General features: G+C 38.2%; 1 protein-coding gene across 16 annotated transcripts in view; it reads right to left on the bottom strand.

The window, feature by feature from the left end:
* The window catches only part of MBNL1 (muscleblind like splicing regulator 1), a 234,816-nt gene that overhangs the window by 141,407 nt on the left and 71,024 nt on the right, over positions 1–22,385 (bottom strand). For 12 of the 16 annotated variants that reach the window (XM_045029489.1, XM_045029488.1, XM_045029494.1 and 9 more), the window contains one exon: positions 13,482–14,427. The exons of 2 other annotated variants lie outside the window; for them this stretch is intronic. In XM_045029489.1, the coding sequence (XP_044885424.1) occupies positions 13,482–13,655 (174 nt within the window). In that variant the 5' untranslated portion in view covers positions 13,656–14,427. Of the gene's footprint in view, positions 1–13,481; positions 14,428–14,458; positions 14,529–14,564; positions 14,713–22,385 lie in introns of those variants that run through there. 2 more of the 16 variants (XM_045029486.1, XM_045029502.1) reach the window with 2 other exon arrangements.

The following is a 22,385-nucleotide window of genomic DNA, read 5'->3' as shown; positions in this document are numbered from 1 at the left end:
AGAATGGCTATTTTTTCTCTAGATTTCAAAGTAACAAAAAGCTGGAATTCACCTTACAATGTGGTTACAGTTCTGCCACTATTTATAACTATTTTAAGAGAAGCCAGGCTTTTAGATGAAACCACTTGGTACAGTTCTTTTAAACAGCATTTTTATATTAGTCCAGTCGCCTAAAAAGATCTACAGATTTGGGCTTTGGTTGCACTGTACCTATATATATATATATATATATATATATATATATATATATATTTGCTATGTATTACCAGTCTGTAGTACACATACATTGATCTCAGTGCAATAAAAGCTTATTAACATGAGAACTATCTGTCCAATAAACCATATCATGAGTTCCTCTGAGCTACCCTTCAGTTTAATTGGATTCCACTTAGCTTGACAAAAGGGACACCGTTTCAGGCTAAACCAACAAAAGGTATTTTACGCAAACACAGACAACTCTTAACAGAGCCCTAAATGAAAGATATGAATGTGCTTCAGTTACTCTCTTGGAGGTTTGTCTCAATTCCTTTTCCCTTGGAAGGGGCAATGTCTTTATTCTGGAACACATAATCCTACCAATTAAGAAGACAAGGCCCATGGGAGCAATTTAAGATAAATCCGTCTAATAAGAATCTTGTACATACTTTGATTCTCTCTCACTGTGACAACTAAAACCTCTTTCTTTCAGGCCTGTCCAGATCTCAGCTCATCCCAGCTGCCATAGCCTATACAAAATGCTTCTGCTGAAATAATTTTCCTCTCCCACGGCTCTGAATTTGTTATTCCTTTCTTTGAATTCCCTTCATTAGCATTTTGCCTCCCAAATCAAACTCAAATTTCCTGTACTCACCTTTAACACCCTGGATAACTCTGTCCCTGCATACATCTCTCCTAATATCTTTCCCACTCAAGCTGACCTCATAAATCCCTCTCTCATATCTATCGCCCATTCTCTCCTTCACATACTCTTCCATGCATCTCTTTACATTTGGAACTTGTACCTCTGGGGCACTGAATGACCATCTTTAAATAAACCCTTAAAACTCACTTTTTCTATGCAACGGTTCATCAATGCTCCACCCAAAAAAAGGGAATTTGTATTCGATAACAAAAATAGGTAGCACTTTGAGACTGGACATCCTGTGCACATATATATGAAGTGTATTGTCAGAGTTGATTGTAAAGAGGAAGTATCTACTTTTACATTCTGTACAGCACAATGTATACTAACAGTGTGCAATAAACACTAAAAATAATATGTAATAAATAAGAAGGATCAGATTCCTTTGTTTCCTGCAGTGTTCAGGAGGCCTAAGCTAGTTTGTATTTGGTCTCTTCATTCAGTGCTCATAAGACAAGGTTTTTTTCCAGCCCCCGTTATATTTCTGTGCAATTATAATAACTGCATAAATCTAAGAGATTTCACTTGACTTATTTCAATGTAGCAAAGATTTTAACACAGTATTGGACAAGCAGAGATATCTGAACGCAGACTACCTTTTGAATATGCACTAACACACACAAACTGAATTACAGATGTAATTTATCCATCACAAGTTGGTTCTAAATTCTGATTATATCAGTGCTTATGCAGAAAATTGAAAATGATAGAAAAGCCAAGAAGCATTTCAAACTTTAATTTGCCTTATTTCTCTTTGTGTAATTTACTCTGAACTAGTAACCGCTGATACAATAAGGGCTAAATTCTGTTCTGTGGTAGAACAGAAATTGGCTCTAAGTGTCTAATTTTTTTTAATTAAAGCTATTGGTCTCAGCAATAACAGCGAGTCCCATAAATATAGAATATATCTTATAAAAGCGTTGTTTATTTTATGAATTTTAAATTTGTTAAGCTTTAAATTAAATGAGTCTTCTCTTGTTCTCATATTGTGGAATGGGGTCAGAATGTGTGCCTGCGTTGCCACCATTATACCTGTAGTTATTTTACATACAGCTAAAAATTTGTCAGGCTTCTGTGCAGTGAAAACCCTGTGACAGGCTATTCAGGCTCTGAAAGATCTAATTGGAAGGAGCTTTGTAGCCTTTCCTAGCACTGTAGCCACAGAGAATTTTTTTATTGTACCTAAATCAGAAAACTGATCCACAGCACAAATACATTGCATCAGGTATATTATAGCATACTGTATGGCTAGGAGGTATATTATTAGCATCAATACATTGTGCATGGAATAACAGCATTTATTATACATTTCGACATACAGGCACCTGTTAGTTTTCCCAAATGTGGTATAATACACTTTTAAAAATTCAGTCAAAGGTGACATTGCCTAATACTGTTTAACAAGTATAATTAACTGAGCTTTTAAAATTGGTAATGCCGTCTTTTCTGTTTCGAAGCAATCCCTTTTGAGGAGAGAGAATGGTGTGGAAGTTTGTATACATGGGGAACCTCAAAAAAAGTAAGTAAGGCTGTGTCTACACTATGAGCTAGGAATGGAATTCCCAGCTCATGTACACACACTCAAAATAGCTCTCGAGTAGAAACAGTTTAGCTGTGGTAGCATGGGCAGCAGCAGCATGGCTTAGCTGCGCTGAGTATACACCCATGGGGTTCAGGTAGGTTTACAGCCAGCAGGCTTTCACTGCTGCTGCCCATGTTACCATGAGCACACTACTGTTTATACTAATGCTAGCTCAATAAGAGCTAGTGTGAGCATGTGTACATAAGCTGGGAAACATACACCTAGATCACAGTGTAGATGTAGCCTATGATTGCTAAGAGTTAAAACCTCAGGTTATTTTTGGCTTCCTTAAAGCTCTGATTGGGATGCACCTGGATCCATTTGACAACAATTCCATCAAAGGCAAAGAGCTGAGGGGAAAAATTTAAAGCCACCCCTATGGTACATTATGATTTCCATTGGTAGACACCTTTTAACCGATATCAGATATGCTGATGACATGATGTTCTTTGCCACTGAAGCAATGCAATAAATGATGGAGTCTGTAAAAGCAGTGAGTGAGGAATAAGGAATATTCCTGAATGTGATGAAGACAAAATGCACGTACATTGACATGACTAACAAAAACAGTGTACATCCCTAGTAAAGGACAAGCTGTAGAGGCACTAGCTGAATTTAATTATTTGGGTTCACATACATCCAACCAAGGAGGCTGTTCCAAAGAAATCAGAAGACAACTAGGGATGCTCACTCGACTGCAGGCTCCTTTAAAGAAAGACTAGAAAAACTATGGCATGTCAAAATCTATGAAGGTGCGAGTGGTGAAAACCCTAAATTTTTCCATAGCAATTTAGGGATGTGACTAGTGGGAAGTGAATGCTGCTGGCAAGGAAAAAACTGAAGCTTTTGAAATGTGGTGCTGGCTAAGACTCTTGTGTATCTCCTGGATGGAAAAAAAGACTAATCCCTCAGTTAGAACTATTATTGGAGAAAAGCAGACCCTGATGTCAGAAATCAACAGATGCAAACTTATGTACTTTGGTTCCATTAGGCGTAGAGATGAACATAACCCTGAGAAAGCTATTATGAAATAAATGGTGGAGAGTTAACAAGTAGAGGATGATCAGCAAGGAGATGGATGGATGGTGTGTGGCAGATCACTGGAAGGTCACCTGCTGAGTGCTCAAAGTTAGCAATGGATCCACAAATTCTGCTGTGATGTCACCAATATTCAGACATAAATAAATGGATTTACTTTACTTACTTACTTTTATTAGAGTACAAAATGACCATTTAAATAAAATGCCATTTTACCAATATGCCTTTTCCCTTTTACAAACTTAGTCCCCAGTCCTGTAAATACTTACACGTGTGCTTAATTTTAAGTATGAGTCATCCCAGTGGAATCACTTGGGCTTCATATTGTGACCTTCCCAAACAATTTATATTTTTCAAATATTTATTCTGATCATTTTTTCTTGACTCTATATTATTTTAATAAATTAAGTCCTAAGCCAAAGGCCACTGACGCTAAAGGGGGTCTTTTCATGGATTTCAACAGGCTCAAACCCTTAAAGCCTATATAGTACTTCATAGCCACTAGCACAACTAGACATCCTGTATTGCTCAAAGAGCTACCTTGTCTAAATATTTTAAGTAAACTCCTTCAGTTACCAATAATGACACCAATCAGAAGATCAATATCACTTTCTAGCATCACAGGAAACTTTGTGACAGACTATACTTAGAAAACAATATTGAATATATTTTACAGATTAAACGTGCCAGATTTCACTGCTGGCAAAGAGTGCCCTTAATCTAGTATTCTAACTACAAAAAAAATTATACTGAAACTTTATGATGAAAAATAAAAAATGTGAAAACAGAGCCTCTTTATCACTCCAATATATTCGACGTGTATCCATTAACATATCTAAGTGCATTGGCATAACAGCATTGTGTCCTGAAACTCAGCACAAATTAAAAATAGTTCTATTTCTCTGGGATCAGGTTCCAGCTATCAGTTTTACCCCTTGGCACCAGCGGGTTGGGAGTTCCCATGTCGATGCCAATGAATTTTGCCACAGCATAGCATGTTGGGAAATCCTACCTCCCAATATCGAAGGGATAATAATTGATCTAACAGATCTTGCTCAGACAAAAGGCAGTCAGATCAACACATGCAAATTATTACTAAAGCAAAACTCCTACTGACGCGTTAGCCCAATGGAAGTTCTGGCTGAGGTCTACTAAGTAGCAATTAGTTGAAGTAAATTATTAGCTTTTGGAGGTGGCTTCTAGTGCAACTGCATGACACAGTGGGTCTTTGGGGAGCCACTAGCACTGCTGATACTCCAGTTTCTTCTCCCACTGAAGCGAGAGCCCAAGGCTCGCTGAAATTACTTTAGCCCTTAGGTTGGAGTGGCTGCTATGGAGCAGCTCTAGTACTATTCTGCAGTTTCAAGGGAGGAGACTTTCCCCTTCCTGCGCTCCACAGAACTCCCCAGCATCCAGAGGATTTACTTGGGCTGAGCACATAGAGAAGGATTTAAAATAGATTATTCCTTCCTCTATATGTTTGGCTTGGCCTGGCCCAACATCTGAGGACCTGCATTCAACTACAAATCCATAGCTATAATTACTATTAAATTGAATATAACATTTAGAAATTCCCCATTGAAGATAGCTGTGCCATAGGGGTTGTGAAATATTCGTCATGTCAATATTGCATACAGATTTCTCTATTGCCATCACTATAATTTTCTATGAAAATAAATAGTGTTGTGCAAGTTCATACAAAAGGGAAAAATTTGAGACTGCCTAATAGAATCTCTGTTGTTAATTTTGTTTTTAAATGTATTTAATTTAAGTAAATATAGTGCTGGTGAAAGGAGCTGGATTCATAGCATGGGAGATGGAAATGCTTTATTTATCCACAGACCAGGTCCAGTACAGTCACTTCCACATACTGCCAACATGCTACTTCTAAAGGGCAGTTCCATCTTTAGGAGCATTCGGTCCTTTGGCCTCTCTGCTGGGACGCCCAATAAGCTTGCTAATTAGCATAGCCATGGCTTCGGTGAGGCAGGCATGTGCCCACTAAGAACTTGAGACCATCACCTTATTTCCCACAGGCATTATGACAAAATTCTACTAGAAAGGGAAAGAGAACTATATTCAATATATTAAGTACAGCAACTGACACAGCCAAACAATTCGTGTTTGTGAAAAACCTGTATAGTTTAAGCTCTAATGTGTTCTAGTCCTCTTTAAAAGAAAAGGTGGCACCAGCAGGACTGGAGCAAAGACACGCTTCTGAGATGCTCCACTCATTCTTTAATTTTATTTTTTCCTCTCTTTTTCCCCCACTTTGAAAGTGACTTAAGGGCAGAAGAAGCAGAGGAAACTTGCAGGATTCTCATGAATAAGCTAATTGCTTTCCAAGGAAGCTTTCTTTACTCCAAGAGGGCTGACTGCCTTTGAGAACTGGGAACTGCTGTCTTTCCTCTCGAGCTGAGAGGCTGGACAGTTTGACTTGAAGCAAGCCTGGAATTATTCTGCAAAAGATTAGATACTTAGTAAGATTCCACAGATAGGAAACAAGTGAAATCTTTCTCCCAGTGACTGCGTGGACATAAACAACGAGGTGAACTCCAAACCTCCTGTGCCATATCATAAGGGACTTTCAGTTCTCTGCCCAAAGAGAACAAAGTCATGCCATATGAAACAGATGAGCTAGACAATAATGCCATGAATAAGAATTTGTGAGGTGCTGATTTTCCTACAAACAATAAATATTCTGGAAGTTTATTTTCAGCAAAAGCTAAATCATAAAATGTTAGTAAGATTGTAGATCAGTCATCTCGATCTTAGCCAGGAGACTATCAGGGAGGAAATGATCTGATTCTAAGACTCCACAGACTGTCCTTATATTATGTGAATTTCGGTAGTTAGGCATGAGTTCCTAACAAATATGAGGAATGGTTGGGTCATTACATTAATTGAATCTATTTCCCTATGTTAAGTTCTCCTCACACCTTCTATGGGCCATCTTAATTATCACTTCAAACAGTTTTTTTCCTCCTGCTGACGATAGCTCATCTCAATTGATTAGACTCTTCCTGTTGGTATGCATACTTCCACCATTTCATGTTCTCTGTATGTATAAATATCTCCTGTCTGTGTGTTCCATTCTATGCATCCGAAGAAGTGAGCTGTAGCTCACGAAAGCTCATGCTTCAATAAATTTGTTAGTCTTTAAGGTGCCACAAGTACTCCTGTTCTTTTTACTTCCTTAATGTTTGCTACTTCTAGAATTGAGTTCTAGCCTTACTACTATCATTATTCTTCACTCCTAACAACAAGATGTTATTGCTTCTTTAAAGTTGAACAATAGATATGTAATTTGTTGTATCCAGCAAAATTAAGAGTGAACTTTGGAAACCAGACATTTGTATTTAGAAATGTAGAAAAAGCAGAGATTTTGGTTCAGCAGAAAAGGACAGAGGCTTCAGACGCTGCTCCTGATCCCTCATATGAAGATTTAACTTTGGATGAAAGTTAATGTATGTGAACTTTTGCTGTCAAACGGGTTTTTTTTAATTCATTTTTATTTTGTGTCTTTACAGTTTTCTCTCAGAAAAGAAAGTGTTTTCCTCTTTACTACTGTATCTGCATCTGTTCAGAGTTTTTTCCATTTAGATTCTCTATAAATGAAACAGTGTAAATGTATAATTGCATTTTTTTAATTTCTTCCTGCAGCTTAACAATTTAATATGAAACATGCCTTACTGAACTATAACTCTGTCTGGGTTAGCTGGTAAGATTTTTGAATGCCACTGATAGTCCCACAGTCGAACTTTTGTGTGTGCTTTTTTAAGTGGGTTATTTCCCCCTCACATCCCATTTTCCCACTTCATTTGCTTGTTTTGGTTTTCCAATTTCTTTCCCCCAGTTGAAAGCTTAGGCCATTAGCAGATGTATACTGAAGAAGGCAAAGAAATGTGTAACTAACTTCTATATGGCAATGATATTCTCTCTCTTTGTATGTTATACTCAAATCAATAAATAAGGGCCTGATTCTATGAGTTTATACTGGTATGACCCAGTGCAAAATCAGGCCCCAAAAGTGTTATTTTTCTTTTTAATTTAAGGAGACCAAGAGTGGAGATATGTATAATTAATAATTCCATCTTTCAGGCAATGGAGAATTGAGATTCTCTGCAGATTAATCCATAATGAATTTATATATTTTACAAGGTCACAATATTACCTCTAACATTTTGAAGCTTCTCAGTAAATAAGTGGAACATTGCTATGAATTTATGAAGAGTCTGAGAGTTCATATTGCAAAAGAGGTGTCTTTACAATGTAGTGTAATTTTAAGCATTAAAATACTGAGTAATCTATGGATCTCATATGCATAACTATACCATTAAAATTCTATATAGATTATAAACACTGCAAGAATACCTGAACTTTCTAGCATTTAACTTTTACTGAAAATGTTAAAAAAAGAGAAGAAAAAAAGATAAATGTATTCACAAGGGAATATGATTGCTCATGATTTTGCATCTGCTGAAGGCAAGTTTAGCTCCAAACCCATTTTATACCTCATCAGGACATAGAAATTGAATATGAGGTAGCAAATCCTGGAGATGCTATAAGCTTAAGAGACCAAAGATTTACCAGCAAAGAAATAGCTTCTGTGGTGAACATTAGCATTAAAAGGATAATCCTTTATTTGGCCCAAGTCCTGCAGTTCTTACCCAGTCTGTTGAAATCAAGAGGAGTTTGCCTTAACAAAAACTGCAGGTTTTAATAATAGTGAGCCAACATTCATTGCATATAATGAATGTTTCCTAAACTGGAGACCACTACTCCAAGCCCTTCCGCACAGAAGTAGTCACATGACAGCAATGGAAACAGTCTCAGGACTGGCTCCCTAATTCGCTCTTAACCACAAATTTAGACATCTATCATTTTCATTTATCAAAACAAACTCATTTTTGTCTAAACTGAAAAGGCACAACTCAGAGATTATTTTCCTTTATACAAATGTACAATTTCTTCAATATTTTTACTTCTTGTCATGAATTACATTTTCCTCTTGAAACCAGAAACTCTTCTCCAGTATATTAAATGTAAGGCACGTGGGAGTGTGGCCAAAGTCTGAAACAGCACAGCAGAATGGTACTGCCATTTCATGGGGTCCCCGTAGAATATATTTGCTTTGCTTGTCTGATGTTCTAAATATAGAAAAGTACATAGGCTCTATCCACCTTGCGCTCAAATACTTGACAGGCACTACAAGCATTCTGCAATACCTAGCACACATCTCAGCACACAAGCTAGAAAGCTACAAGGTTTTAAAATACTACAGTAGTTGTCAGATGATTTTTTTAAATCATATGAATTAGAGATTTATGGCCAATTTACTAACAAGACTCCATAACTCTAAAGATCTGGCCTACTTCCAATATGTAATATGAGCTATTCAGATAATTGTTCATTACTAATTATTATTATTATTATAATATGCATTGATAAGGTGATTAATGAGTCTATAACTATTTAAAGGTTAATGGTTTTATAGTCAGCTTTTAGAGACACCGAGGTGTTAGTAAAGAGTAAGAAATACTAAGTGTATATTAAACTATTTAAATGTTTTAAATCTGGATATAAAGCATGTAGTTTACTTTTTACTACATCTGTTTAAAAAGTCCACAGGACAAATAGAAATTGTGACTTTGGGGGAAAAAACCCAAAATAATCAGTGGTTCTTTAGCCCAGTACACACATGTAACCCCTTTGGGGTTTAGAGAGCATGGCCCCTTTACATCTTTTTCCTGGGGGGAGGGGGAGAGTGAGAAAAAAGGAGGGAAACTCCAGAGGGTGTCTCTGGATCTTAGAGACAGAGAGAGGCAGCAGCCCGCAGGCCCTTGCAAAAGAAGCAGCAGAGAACCTGCCTGGAGCCTGATCGGGGACACCCCAGGACAGAAGGACAGGCCGGAGCTGGACCCAGGATCACAGCTGCCCAGAGCTGTGTGGGGCTGTGAGTACTGGGGCTTGTGATTCTGCATTGGGAACAAGGAGAGAGGTTGTAGCTAGTTAAGTGGGGAGGGGGTCGCTGTGTGTGGCTTTGCAGAGAGCGTCAGAAGAGGGCACCGGAGGGGTTTGCTGGGGGAAAGTTCACTGGCGCCGAAGACGACCAGGCGCACCCAAGACTCACCACCGGACTGGAACTTTGCTCAGGCCTCCTGAACTCTGTGTGCAGATACATTGCTCGGTGTCTGCCCTGTCAGTCTGTGCTACCACTGGGCCCGTGGGGCCTTGGCTTGGATGCAGCCCTGTTCTACCGCTCCCCCTATATTTCCCCTTGTTGTATTTCTCCTCTCATCCCTCTGTAAATAAATATTTCCCTTTCTTATATCCATTGTACTTTTCGTGTGTGTGTGTTTTCTCTGGGTGGGGGGTTTGGAACAGGTGCCCCTGGGGTGGAAGGGATTTCTCCTGCTGGATTCCTGCACGCGCCTTCTCTTGGCCAGAGCTGCCTGCAGAGCAGACTCCATCTTGGCCACGAGGGCCCTAAAGTTACACACACACACAAATGCAGGTGTTTTGCTGCTAGCTGAGTTGGGCAGGAAATTCAGTAAAGAACTATATTTCATTTTCAAACTGCCAATGGGATTTTCATGCAGTTGTCAGAATAATCTAATTTAACCACATCTCAACTATCTGTTTATAAAAACATACGCTAGCCAGATTACAGTGTATGCGAGTTTACTAATGCAGTTTGGTCTACTCTCATGGGTGGTAATAATGGCCATGGAACTACAGAACTGGTGCTCTGCAGCTTGCAGAAAGAAGATTCCATCTGACACCTGCAGAGCTGTTTCACCAGAGCTTCTCAAACTGGGGTTCATGACCCAAAAGGTGGTTATGGGGGGTGTGGTCACAAGGTTATTGTAGGGAGAGGGTCACAGTATTGTCACCCTTACTTCTGCACTGCCTTCAGAGCTGAGTGTCCAGAGCGTGATGGCTGCTGGCCAGGCACCCAGCTCTGAAGGCAGCACCCTGCCAGTACCAGCGCAGAAGTAAGGGTGGCAATACCATACCATTCCACTCTTCTGCGCTGCTGCCTTCAGAGCTGGGCAGCTGGAGAGTGGCAGCTGCTGGCCGAGGGCCCAGCTTTGAAGCCAGCAGCGCAGAAGTAAACGTGGCCATACCTTACCATACCATCCTTAATTCTGTGCTGCTGCTGGTGGCGGCTCTGCCTTCAGAACTGGGCTCCCGGCCAGCAGCTGCTGCTCTCTGGAAGCCCAACTCTGAAGGCAGTGCTGCCACCAGCAGCAGTGCAGAAGTAAGGGTGACAATACCATGACCCTCATATGATAACCTTGCAACCTCCCCACAGTCCCTTTTGGTCAGGACCCCTACAGTTACAACACTGTGAAATTTCAAATTTAAATATCTGAAATCATGAAATTTACCATTTTTAAAATCCTATGACTGTGAAATTGACCAAAATGGACCATGAATTTGGTAGGGCCCTGCATATAACTATTAAACAGTACGTTTTTCAATGGTAGAAGAATATTTGGAACAAATTCTGCCCCAGTTTACAACCCACTCAACTCTAATGACTCCACCTGGTCATCAAGAATGATCACCTCCACTTAGTATTTTGAAACGATAACAAAGAGTCATATAATACTTAGTCCTTTTCACCCCTGGATCTCATGGCTCTTTACAAAGGAGATAATTATCTAATTTACAAGGAAAGGGTAACTGAGGGGAAGAGACTTGCCCAAAGTAATATGAGTCAGTAACACAGCCTGGAATAGAATAGCTTCCTGATTTCTAGTGCTATGCCTTATCCCCCATAACACACTTCCTCTGGCTGACTGCTGCCTCAAGCATGAAAGTTTTAATGTATTTCTCTAACCTGGAAATCGCAGTTCTTTGGTGACAATGCTGATTTATAATGGACTTGGCGGAAGCTTCCTATTGTGAACCATGTTAAGGTTTTCAATGGTTTGTTTTTAATGAACACTGGTGTCTCACTGTCAACCTTTTTACATTTTTTTCTGAACCCGCTGTATTTTAAACTTTCTTTTTTAAACTTAAGACTAGTAGAGCAACCCAGGAGTGGGGATGTGAAACTTTGCACAGTCAAATGAGTAGAAGCAATTAGCTAGGAAATTAAACTGTATGTTGATGTTGTAGCTAGTTATGGTGTTTTAACAATAAATGAATTTCAATTCTTAAGTTCTTTTATATGGAGGCATTTTATTGAGTTCCATGAGCTAAACCTGAATATCAGATTTCTAAGTTAAAATATGAATATTTTTACAAAATAATAATAATAGAGCTTCACAACTCACCAACATTGCAGAAAATGGAGCTGGCTCAGCATGGTGGCAGGGACTAAGCCCATGCACAGAGCATATGCACTAGATCAAGCCCACCACAAAGAGGAAGTAGTATGTTGTATCCACTGCTACCCAAATGCCCCGAAGCTCTGACTAGAGCTGGTTGGGAATTTTTGGTGAAATGTTTTTCATTGGGAAATGCTGATTTGCCCACAAAAAGTTTGGCTTTTGACAAGTGTCTATTCTGACAAATTTCTCAACTTGAAAACATTTTGGAAAAAAAGCTTAGAAATTGTTAAAATATTTTGTTTAGAAATGTTAGAAATGATAAAAAATCCTGTTTGCCGCATCAAAATTACTTTTCATCTCAAAATTTAAGCTAGATGAAAATTAAAACAGTTTTTACATTAAAAAGGGCCACAGTCAAAACAAAACGTTTCAAATTTATTTATAAGAAAATGCTTGATTTGAGCTGAACCACATTTTTTAGAATTTTTGGTTCACAAAAATTTTCAAGATTTTGACTTTTTGTTCCATTTTGGAACCGGAAAACTTGTTGAAATCTCATAATTTTTGGTGGGATGGGAAAACCATTTTGCTGCCCTGTTCTAGCTGTGATACTGATTTGGCTATACAATCGGCCTACAGTAGCTTGCTCAGGCAGAACATTCCCTCCTTCAGCCCATGACATTTTTGTCCACAGCAATACCCGTATACTCAGGCTTTGCTCCCCTTCCTGGGATTTGGCTTTAAGAGCAGCAATATTATATTCTAGAGAAAACAAAGAGACATAATTTTTCTATCAGCCTCTGATTTATGACTCTGCTGTATTAAGTTTCAGTCTGTGGGCTGGCTATTTAAAGTCTCGGATTATTTAATTCATAAAGAATGAAGGAGCTGGAAATCTGTATGTTTCACAAGTGACCCCTGAAACTAGAGATAGTTGAAAATACCAGTCCTCTACTGAACACAGTGTACCTAGCATATATTTTTTGGAAGTGGCAGTAAGTCTGTAACGTCGCTATTATAGTTGTCCTTGCATGACTGGAGATACCTGGCTTTCAGTTAAGTTTTCCAAGGAATGCATCACTTCTTTCATTAAATAATTATATTTGTAAGAAGGAAGGAAAAAATCATGGAAGTCCAAAAAATGAAAAAAAATAAAAAAAAGATGCTTTCAGAAGTAGCCATGCTAATTTATGAAGGAAAATACTAATCTCAAATGCACTGCCTACTGTCCAGAGCCAGCAACAATCCACATGCAGTTACACGACAACAACAAATCATCATTTAGAACACATGGTTTGCATTTCCAGTCTCTTTTACTTATTTATTTATTTACTTACTTACAAGAATCTCTACTATGACTTTGCTATTTCTAAACAAAATATATGCTGCTTTTTACACCAGCTGCAGACCAATAACAATTTAGGGTTAAGGAACTAGTAACTGTAACCACATCAATTCCAGAAAGCCCGAACTCTGTTACAGTTTTTTCCCCCTTATTCTCCTCTCCCCCATCCCTGGAGAAAAACAAAACCAACAAATCAGCAATAAAGAAAGCCATAAATCTCCATACTAGCACAGCCAGCAATCCATATCTCCCAGACGCTATGGTTCTGCCGATTATAATTGGTTCATTCATTAACTATTTATCCTTGAAAATAATATAATATTTACTCACTTTCAATGAATCAAAGCAGGCGATTACTCGTCCATTTTCAACTTGGCAGCTTTTCGATGGATGTGCAAATTTACATTCCGTGTCTGGTCGTGAGCAAGTCCCTCTTTGGAACTCTCTACACACTTCCAGTGTTAGCCATTTTGTGTCCCGAATTGGTGTGACACTAACAGCCATGTTTAGATTTTTTACAGGTAGTTAAAATTTTCAGTGAAACAAACAAACAAACAGCCAAACTGATAGATTGGAAATGATGAAAATGTCACCTCCAAAATACTTTTTTTCCCCAGACCCTACTTTAAAAGTACATGTAAAATTGTGTTGTCACAATATCAAAGAAAAGGTTTCCAACTAGAAATTCACAGCATGAAACTGCTAATTGAAAGAGGTTTTGTACTTAAAAGAAATGCTAGGTTCATAAGTAAGATGAATGTTAAAAAGTGTGGCCTGAAACTAGCCTTGTGCTCTCAGTAACCCATTCCGAGTACCAATTTGGAGCCCAAAATGCAAGCATGAAAACGTGGCAGACCCTTTGACACAGAATTTCCAAGCTGCTTTCAGTAAAGTTGTCTGAAAGGTAATCTCCAACACAGCTGAATTTGCAATTGGGTTTTGTGGTGCAATCGGTATTGATTAGTTTGGCATAGACAGATGCAGCAGTTTAGAGCAACAATCGAGAAATTTTTTTTCTCTCCTTGATTTTCTGGCAGAAGATATCTTACTTTTTCAGCAAACTTATTTTTATACTAAAGCAGCCTAGGGCAATGCCTGATACTTAGAGCTTTTCTCTTGATTATAAGTAGAAATGGGGGGTGTCTGGGCTAGAGGTGGAGGGTGGATGTGCTGTCGTCGCAGTCTAGCTGGCAGCAAGCAAGGCAAAAAGCAGAGACTGCTCTAGAAGCGGTTCCAAGCAGCAGAGACGTCAGGAAAGGCACTTCTTAGTACCAACCTGTAGAAAAAACAAATACGTTAAAATTTACCAAGCAGCATTCCACTGAGGTCTCACAGCATTACAGCCTTGCCATGTGCTCCTAGACTACTATGCAGAATTATAGTCAGTCTGTTTCTTTCACACAATATACTTACAGTGTAGCATATTGCAGCCAGCCATCGTAGATTTATTAAAAAAGGGGCCGTTTTCCCTTGTGAAGCAATGCATGATAGAGAGATAACCAATCACAGATAGTGTTGCAGCAATATTCTGGGCAGAAAGCCAATAGTGTGGGCTGTCTTATGAAAGGTCGCGCCTGTCAGACGTTCATTACTATGCTATAAGCACAGAAAATGTCCATCAGATGTGACTTATTCCACTGCAAGAGGACGAGCATGTGGGTTTTGAATTTACCCAACATGCAGTTAGTGGATTAAACCATGTTAGTTTTAAAACTGCTTCCAACACAAGCACAAGCGCCTGTAGAATCTCTACAGAAAAAAGCAAGCTTTCAAACTGCAGATCACTTTGAAGCTGTTTTCTCTCCAGTTCTGCCTTGAGCACAGCCAGCGTACCGTCTACTGTATCCAACACATGAATATAAAAGGAAAGGGGGAGTTCACAAATGGTACATTCTCCTGACCTAACCAGTTCACTTCCTTCTAAACCATAAGTCCTGCCTCGCCACAGAAATCAGCACTTGTTTAATACTGTAAAACTATTCCATTCAGCCAGCAGACACTTTGTCAATATATCACCAGCAGGCTAGATATGAACAAAAGCACCCTTTATTCTGACCTCTCTCAAGGAAAAGCCCAGGTCATACAGGGAATATAAGAATTGCAGTGTTGTCAGGATGTCTGGCAAAACGTAAGTTAACCTCAGGGGAGAAAGTGATTCCATCACAGACACATTAAATATTAATCACAGAATTTGATTTAAGCAGCATGATGCACTTCACAATGACACTCCTCTGAATAAAAGTGGTGGCGTGAGCTGATGCCTGCTGGTCTTAGCTTTACGTATATGCCTCTAACTCTGCACTTCTAAGAAACTTATATTCAAATGATATATTTGTGGAAACAGCTAACTTTTCCTTATAATAGAAATGACATTCTCTGACAGAATAATTTGATGGGTTTTTTATTATTCTTCATAAAATCAAGACAACTGCAGCACGTCTTGCTACAGACAAAAACACATTAAAATTCATAAGTTTATTTCCTGATGTTTAACAGTTTCAGGCACAATCTTCATAGTTTAAATGAAATATATATTTATTTCCCAGGATTTAATTATTGCTTCCTTTAAGACAAAAACTTGTATTAAAGGCCATGAAATGCTTATTTATTCAAATGACCTCGGAGTTCTACTGGGAAAAGACCTATAGTTATTTACTATGAGTATCTTACTGTTTTAACAGACAGCTAAGCTTCCAGTGACATAAGACTACATTTGCTATTGTCTGAGTTTGTTTTATGGGCTGCCATAACGTTAATAAAAAACTGCATAGAGCAAGATATTACAAAACAATGTTACTGTACGTATACAACTGCAAGCTTTCATATGCTAATATGGTAACTCAGCAGTTTGTTCGTTTCTATTCTGCGGGTCAGCAAAAAGAGATGTATTGAGGAAAAATTCAATTTCTCCATTTAACCTCATGCACAACAAGTTTTGCATTAGAAAACTAAGCTTTGAAACTTTGATAAATGGACATTAGGAGTTGCTCCTCGTCAGCAAATCCAAGATGGCAGATGGTATTTTGAGCATTCAAATAATTTATAAAGAGTCAATCTCTGAAAAAGACACCCAGATGCTGAATAAAAAAAAATTCAAATAATAAACTGAACCCTCTCCCTCTTCTCAAATTAGGAGATACAGAAACAGAGGAAGTTAAATGACCATGAAAAAACTAACCTAAATATGGAAGACAAGTCCTGAAAACATCTTCAGAGAGCCCTCAACTGACATCCTCAGGAAATGAGTTCCTGACTGGGACCCTGCCCCCAGTCCTATTCAAACTGACCCTCAGCACAGTGAACAAGAACAACCCACCTGATCTCAAATGACTTAATGGGACATAGGACAAAAGAAGGTCCTGCAAATAACTCAATTCTAAATGATCTTCTTTTGCAGCATGAGCCCTAACACATCCTGCACTTGTCCAATCTCTTGTAGGTGACAGAGTGGCACACTTCTATGCTTCTAGTGCTACCCCTCCATAAACAGCAGACTTTTCTCTTTCTACATTAGCATCACTGACAACATCTAGAAACAGTGCTTGTCAGTTTAGCATGGTTGCAAAGCAATAAGGAAGTGGGTGGTGGTGAGAGAGTTTGTTTTAAGCATACCAAAAAAGAGGGGGAATAAAGCTGAATTGGAGACTAGAAGATATACCCCATAAAATCAATTGTAAATAGGGCTTCCTTTTCAGCGCATTCTTAACCAAGCCGATATTTTGTACAAGGAACCAGAAATATGCAAACAATTTTGGACACAATTATCCGCAGACACAATTTTCATTTAGGATATATCTACACTCAGCAGGCTTGCCATGTGTTGTAGACCAAATCCATCAAGGTAACTTTTCTGTGGGCAGCATTAAATATTCAGATATCCAACTGAACTAAAATTCAGGGGCAAACAACCCTGGATGCAACCTTGTGCCTGCAATTATTTCCACTCAGACCTTGAGGGTGCAAAAAAAGGCCAGGTTTTGATAATCTGGCCGATAACATATGTTGAGAGTATTCCCAATTTGTTTATCGCAATTTTATGGTAGATGAATTTGGCCCTAATAAAGTTGACATGGTATTGCCTTATCCATTTGCAAATCTATTGCCGACAACTGATTTGCCAATGTTTCATCATGCTATGACAGTCTTGTATGGAAGAGCATAATATTTTATGGTGATATTTCATCAGAGGCATTTCCATCTCACTATTACATGTGGGAGTAAAGCTAAAAATGCTTGAGCCGAGATGCTGTAGATCCAGTTGACAAGTGCCCCTCAAGTTATATTAAAGATGTGATATAGCCCTAACTACATATTTCCCTGCTTTTGTCTATTTAACATAATACCCATAGTACAAACTATTTGTGCCTAAATACCAAGATGTATTAGAATATCAGCTCATATACTGTTTATACCCTACTATAAAGGGACTAAGGGCCGTGTTTTCAGAACTACTTGCTTAAGTTGCCCCCTTGAAACATGAGAGGACATATGCAAATCAGTAAGTGTGCAGGAAAATATGCATTTGTGCCTGAAAAATGGGCAATTGCTTATGAAAAAGGCTATTTGCACAGGAAAGTACCGTTTTGCATGCACAAATAACGGAGTAATGATAATCTTGCAGCTAAAGCACGGGGCTGTGAGTTGGGAGATATGTGTTGGGAGATATTATTCCTAGTCTTGTAATGAACTTTTTGTGTGATCTTGGGAAAACCACTTATATTAATCTCTCTGGATGAAATTCTGGCCCGATTGAGTCAATGGTAAAACTCCCACTGATGTCCTTCATCTTACCATCTGTAAAATGAAAGTAGTAATACTTTCTCTCTCACAGGAGTCATGAGACTTAATTCATTAATGTTTGTAAATCATCTGAGTGAAGGTGTTCTACAAATGTCAAATAGTACTGGTAGAAATACACATTTTACCAGTACAATTACTTGTTTATGAACAAATTATTGTGGGTAGAATTTAATGAATATTTTTGAAAATACAGCCCTCAGAGTCAGCCTTAAAAAATAATCTGCAAATCCAAAACAAAGAGCAAATTAAGGCCAGATTTATGTGCTGAATGTCTCCACTAAACAAGGGAGGATTGGGGGACAGTACACAGTGCAAAAATATATTTACCAACCCTTCCAAGCTATTTCCCCCCCTCCATGTGAAATTCTCTTGGTATTTTCTGCTTCAGTGAAGATATCCAAGAAGGCATCATTCTGTGAAAATTTCAAATACCAAAGGACTGCCTGGCTGCAATGAGACTTCACATATTTGTGATGACTCTTTCCAGGCTATCTCCACTTAACCAGGAAATACCACAATAGCTTCAGGGAAGAAGAGTGAGCAATGTGGCTTAAAATAGTTTTTTAAAGAACTTGAGTTAGACTTTTGTAGTGAAGCTCCATAGAGGCCAGTTATTAGGGCATTCAGCTTTCTCATTTTTGATGTGCACTTCACCTATAAATCTGAATTTTAATCGCCACTGCCTGTGACAGTCATTACTTTTTGACAATTTTGTTGTTGTTTTTTGCTCATCAATTATTTGGAATTTAAATGAAAACCAAAGAGTAAAATGAACAGGCCAGCTTTTTAAAAAAGCGGATGCAAGCTAAAGAAGTGCAATAAAGACAAATAAAAGACGTAGTTCTCTGGAGAAGTTTAAATACATATCTGGAGAGAAAATATCATATCCTTGAAAAATCATTCCTCAAGTGAAACTGATAGGATTTAACTGTCTGTTGAACTGGGTCAATGCAAATGGTTATGAATAGCGTCACAAAACAAAACAAGTATTCAAATGTTAACTGAAAATGCTTGAAAGTTAAAGTTACACAGAAGAGGATCATGCAATTACATTTCCAGTTTGTGATTGAGTGTGTTCAATTTCTATCACTTCCCATTATTGTTACAAAGAAGTGTCATACGACTGGATTAACGATATGCTATTTTTCTATTCTCATTATAATTTGTCAAAGGAATAAGGTACCTGAATATGAATGCCTTATTTATACTGAAAAATACTCCCTGGGGAGCCATTGTTTTGACTCTTCCTGTAATTGGAGTAGCTGGACATTCCTGTTTTCTCCATTTACAGTTACAGAAGCCTTATAGAAACAGATGTACAGGCCAGGCACCATGAAAATGCACAACACTAAAAAATGTTAGAGTAGTGAGTTACACTATTTTGGGCTCAAAGAACCAAGAAAAACTAATCTCACTGTCATGATAATTGTCAGCAAGAACAGAATTATGCAACATGAATCTATCTTCATGACAATGATTCTACTAAGAATGGGAAATGGAGTAAAATTAATATATTATATTGTTAATGTAATCTCACATCTTGCAGTTGCCAAATTAGTCCCAATTTAAATCAAGAAATATATAAAACTGACCAGATTATACCATTTTCAAAATATTGCTGCCTACCTAATGTAACGATTGCCAATAAGATATCTAAACAATAAATGTGAAAGGAATGCAATAATTACATCATGGACCAAGTGAGAGATGTTATTACAGCAATGTCACAAGATTAAGCGAAAACAAAACATTAGGCTAATTATCAAACTGGCCACAGATTTCAGAGCTGATAGAGCAAACAGCATGCGTCTTCAGAGAACTTGAAGTTACTCTTGGTGCTCTTTTTAAGTCTGAAATTTTGAAGTAAACAAGTCTTGCAGAATGACCAGAGAGATACAACTCAAAGAACCTCGCATACTCAAAACATTGTCAGAAAAGCCAATACCAAAAGAATTACACCAGAACTTCTTAGAAAATAGAAATATCTGACAGGCATTGACTAGTCTAGATTTGTAGAAATTTTAGTTCTCACTAGACCCACAAGGCATCAGGTTCTAGAAAAATTAAGAGGCACATTTCTCATTTTGGCATTATGGAAAATATTGTTATTGAGAGCAGAACATAGTTTGCCAGTTCTGAATTCAAAGCTTTTAGGATGTAGTATGATTTCAAGTATATCGCTTTCAGCCCCTCTCATCCACCAGGGAATGGGCTGAGAAAGAGAACAGTCAAGATTTCTAAGAGAATTCGCCAACAAAATGACCCCATATTAAATCTCCTGAGTTAGAAGACAACCTCCGCACTAAATTTATCAGGAGGAAGATTGCAGGATCAGGTTCCAAACTTTAGTCAGTTTGAATTGTAAATATACAATTCAACATATGTTATATTAGAAACAATTTTAATGTAAAATAGTTTTTGTATGGCACATAGGTATGATCCAGTGCCTTTTGAAGTTAATGTAATTCAGTGGTTCTCAACATTTTGCATTGGTGACCCCTTTCACACACCAAGCCTCTGAGTGCAACCCCCCCTTATAAATTAAAAACACATTTTTTATATTTAACACTATTATAAATGCTGGAGATGAAGTGAGGTTTGAGGTTGGAGTCTGACAGCTCGTGACCCCCCCCCACGACACTCAGTTTGAGAACCCCTGATATAATCCTAGGATGCATCAGGCGAGGTATTCCCAGTAGAGACAGGGAAGTGTTAGTACCATTATACAAGGCACTGGTGAGACCTCATCTGGAATAGTGTGCGCAATTCTTGTTTCCCATGTTTAAAAAAGATGAATTCAAACTGGAACAGGTGCAGAGAAGGGCTACTAGGATGATCAGAGGAATGGAAAACCTACTTTCTGAGAGGAGACTCAAAGAACTTTGCTTGTTTAGACTAATCAAACAAAGGCCGAGGAGAGATATGATTGCTCTCCATAAATACATCAGAAGGATAAATACCAGGCAGAGAGAGGAGTTATTAAAGATGTGCATCAATGTTGACACAAGAACAAATGGATATAAACTGGCCATCAAACAGGTTTAGTCTTGAAATTAGATGAAGGTTTCTAATCACCAGAGGAATAATGTTCCGGAACAGCCTTCCAGGGGGAGCAGTGGGGCAAGAAAATCTAACTAGCTTCAAGACTGGGCTTGATAAATGGATAGAGGGGATGGTATAATGAGATTGCCTACAATGGCATGTGGCCCATGTGCAACTGGCTAGTGGCAAATAACCCTAATAGCTGAAGATGGGACACTAGATGGGGAGACCTCTGAGGTACCTGGCTGGTGGGTCACACTGACATGCTCAGGGTCCCAATGATCACCATATTTGGGGTCGGGAAGGAATTTTTCCCCGGGTCAGATTGGCAGAGGCCCTGGTGGGTTTTCACCTTCCTCTGCAGTATGGGGGATGGGTCACTTCCAGGTTTAAACTAGTATAAATGGTGGATTCTCTGTAACTTGAAGTCTTTAAATCACGATTTGAAGACTTCAGTAACTGAGCCAGAGGTTATGGGTCGGCAAGGTTCTATGGCCTGCAGCGTGCAGAAGATCAGACTAGATTATCACGATGGTCCCGTATGGCCTTAATGACTCTGAGTCTATGATGAAAAATCTCTCATTGATTTCAGAGGGCTTTGTATCAGGCCCATGGATAATAAATGTTTCTAGTATTTTTCACAACCTATGAGACCCTAGAAATCAAACCATTTTTACACGAGTGCCTAAATACGGATTTAGGTCCCTAATTAAGGCACATATTGTTTTATTGTTACTGTGAATTTAACTTGCGTTGACAGTGACCTTACAAAGGATGGATAAATGTGAAACCAAGGGCAGCTCCAAACATTATTTTTGAAACTTTACAACCCAAAAATTACAGGCTTGAATTCAGCCTTGAACATTTTCTTTACACTAAGTCTTAATCAGCAGCTTTCTAGGACTCAATCCCCAAAATTGAAGTTCACAATAAAAACGTGAATTCATTCTTAACTATAATTGCCATTCTGGCACTGTTGTACAATTCCTGTAGTCCAATTCATTCTTAATTTATATAATTTAATGTTAATTTATACAAGTTAATGTTATTTTCAACCTGGAAAGTAATGTTGCACAAGCCCAAAACGTATTTTTTCTTTCAAATAGCAACTACAATCTTACTATATCAATAAATAGGAAACTTCACAAGAAAAATGAAAACCTAACTCTAAACATTTTTTTACATCCTATTGTACATGTCTGAGTGTATTCTAAAACATGGGATTTTGGACACACACATTCACGTATAATATCATCTAATTTATAGTGCATACAACAGAGCATCAGATGAAATAGAAAAATAAAAATATGTACAACTGAACTAGAAGGGCATATATACTGACTTGTACTACACACTTCCAACTTTTAAGATATATGGGCATGTAACGGCATG

Source organism: Mauremys mutica, chromosome 9 (assembly GCF_020497125.1).
Source record: "Mauremys mutica isolate MM-2020 ecotype Southern chromosome 9, ASM2049712v1, whole genome shotgun sequence".
Lineage (NCBI taxonomy): Eukaryota > Metazoa > Chordata > Testudines > Geoemydidae > Mauremys > Mauremys mutica.
This window is presented reverse-complemented; position numbering and strand designations above follow the sequence as displayed.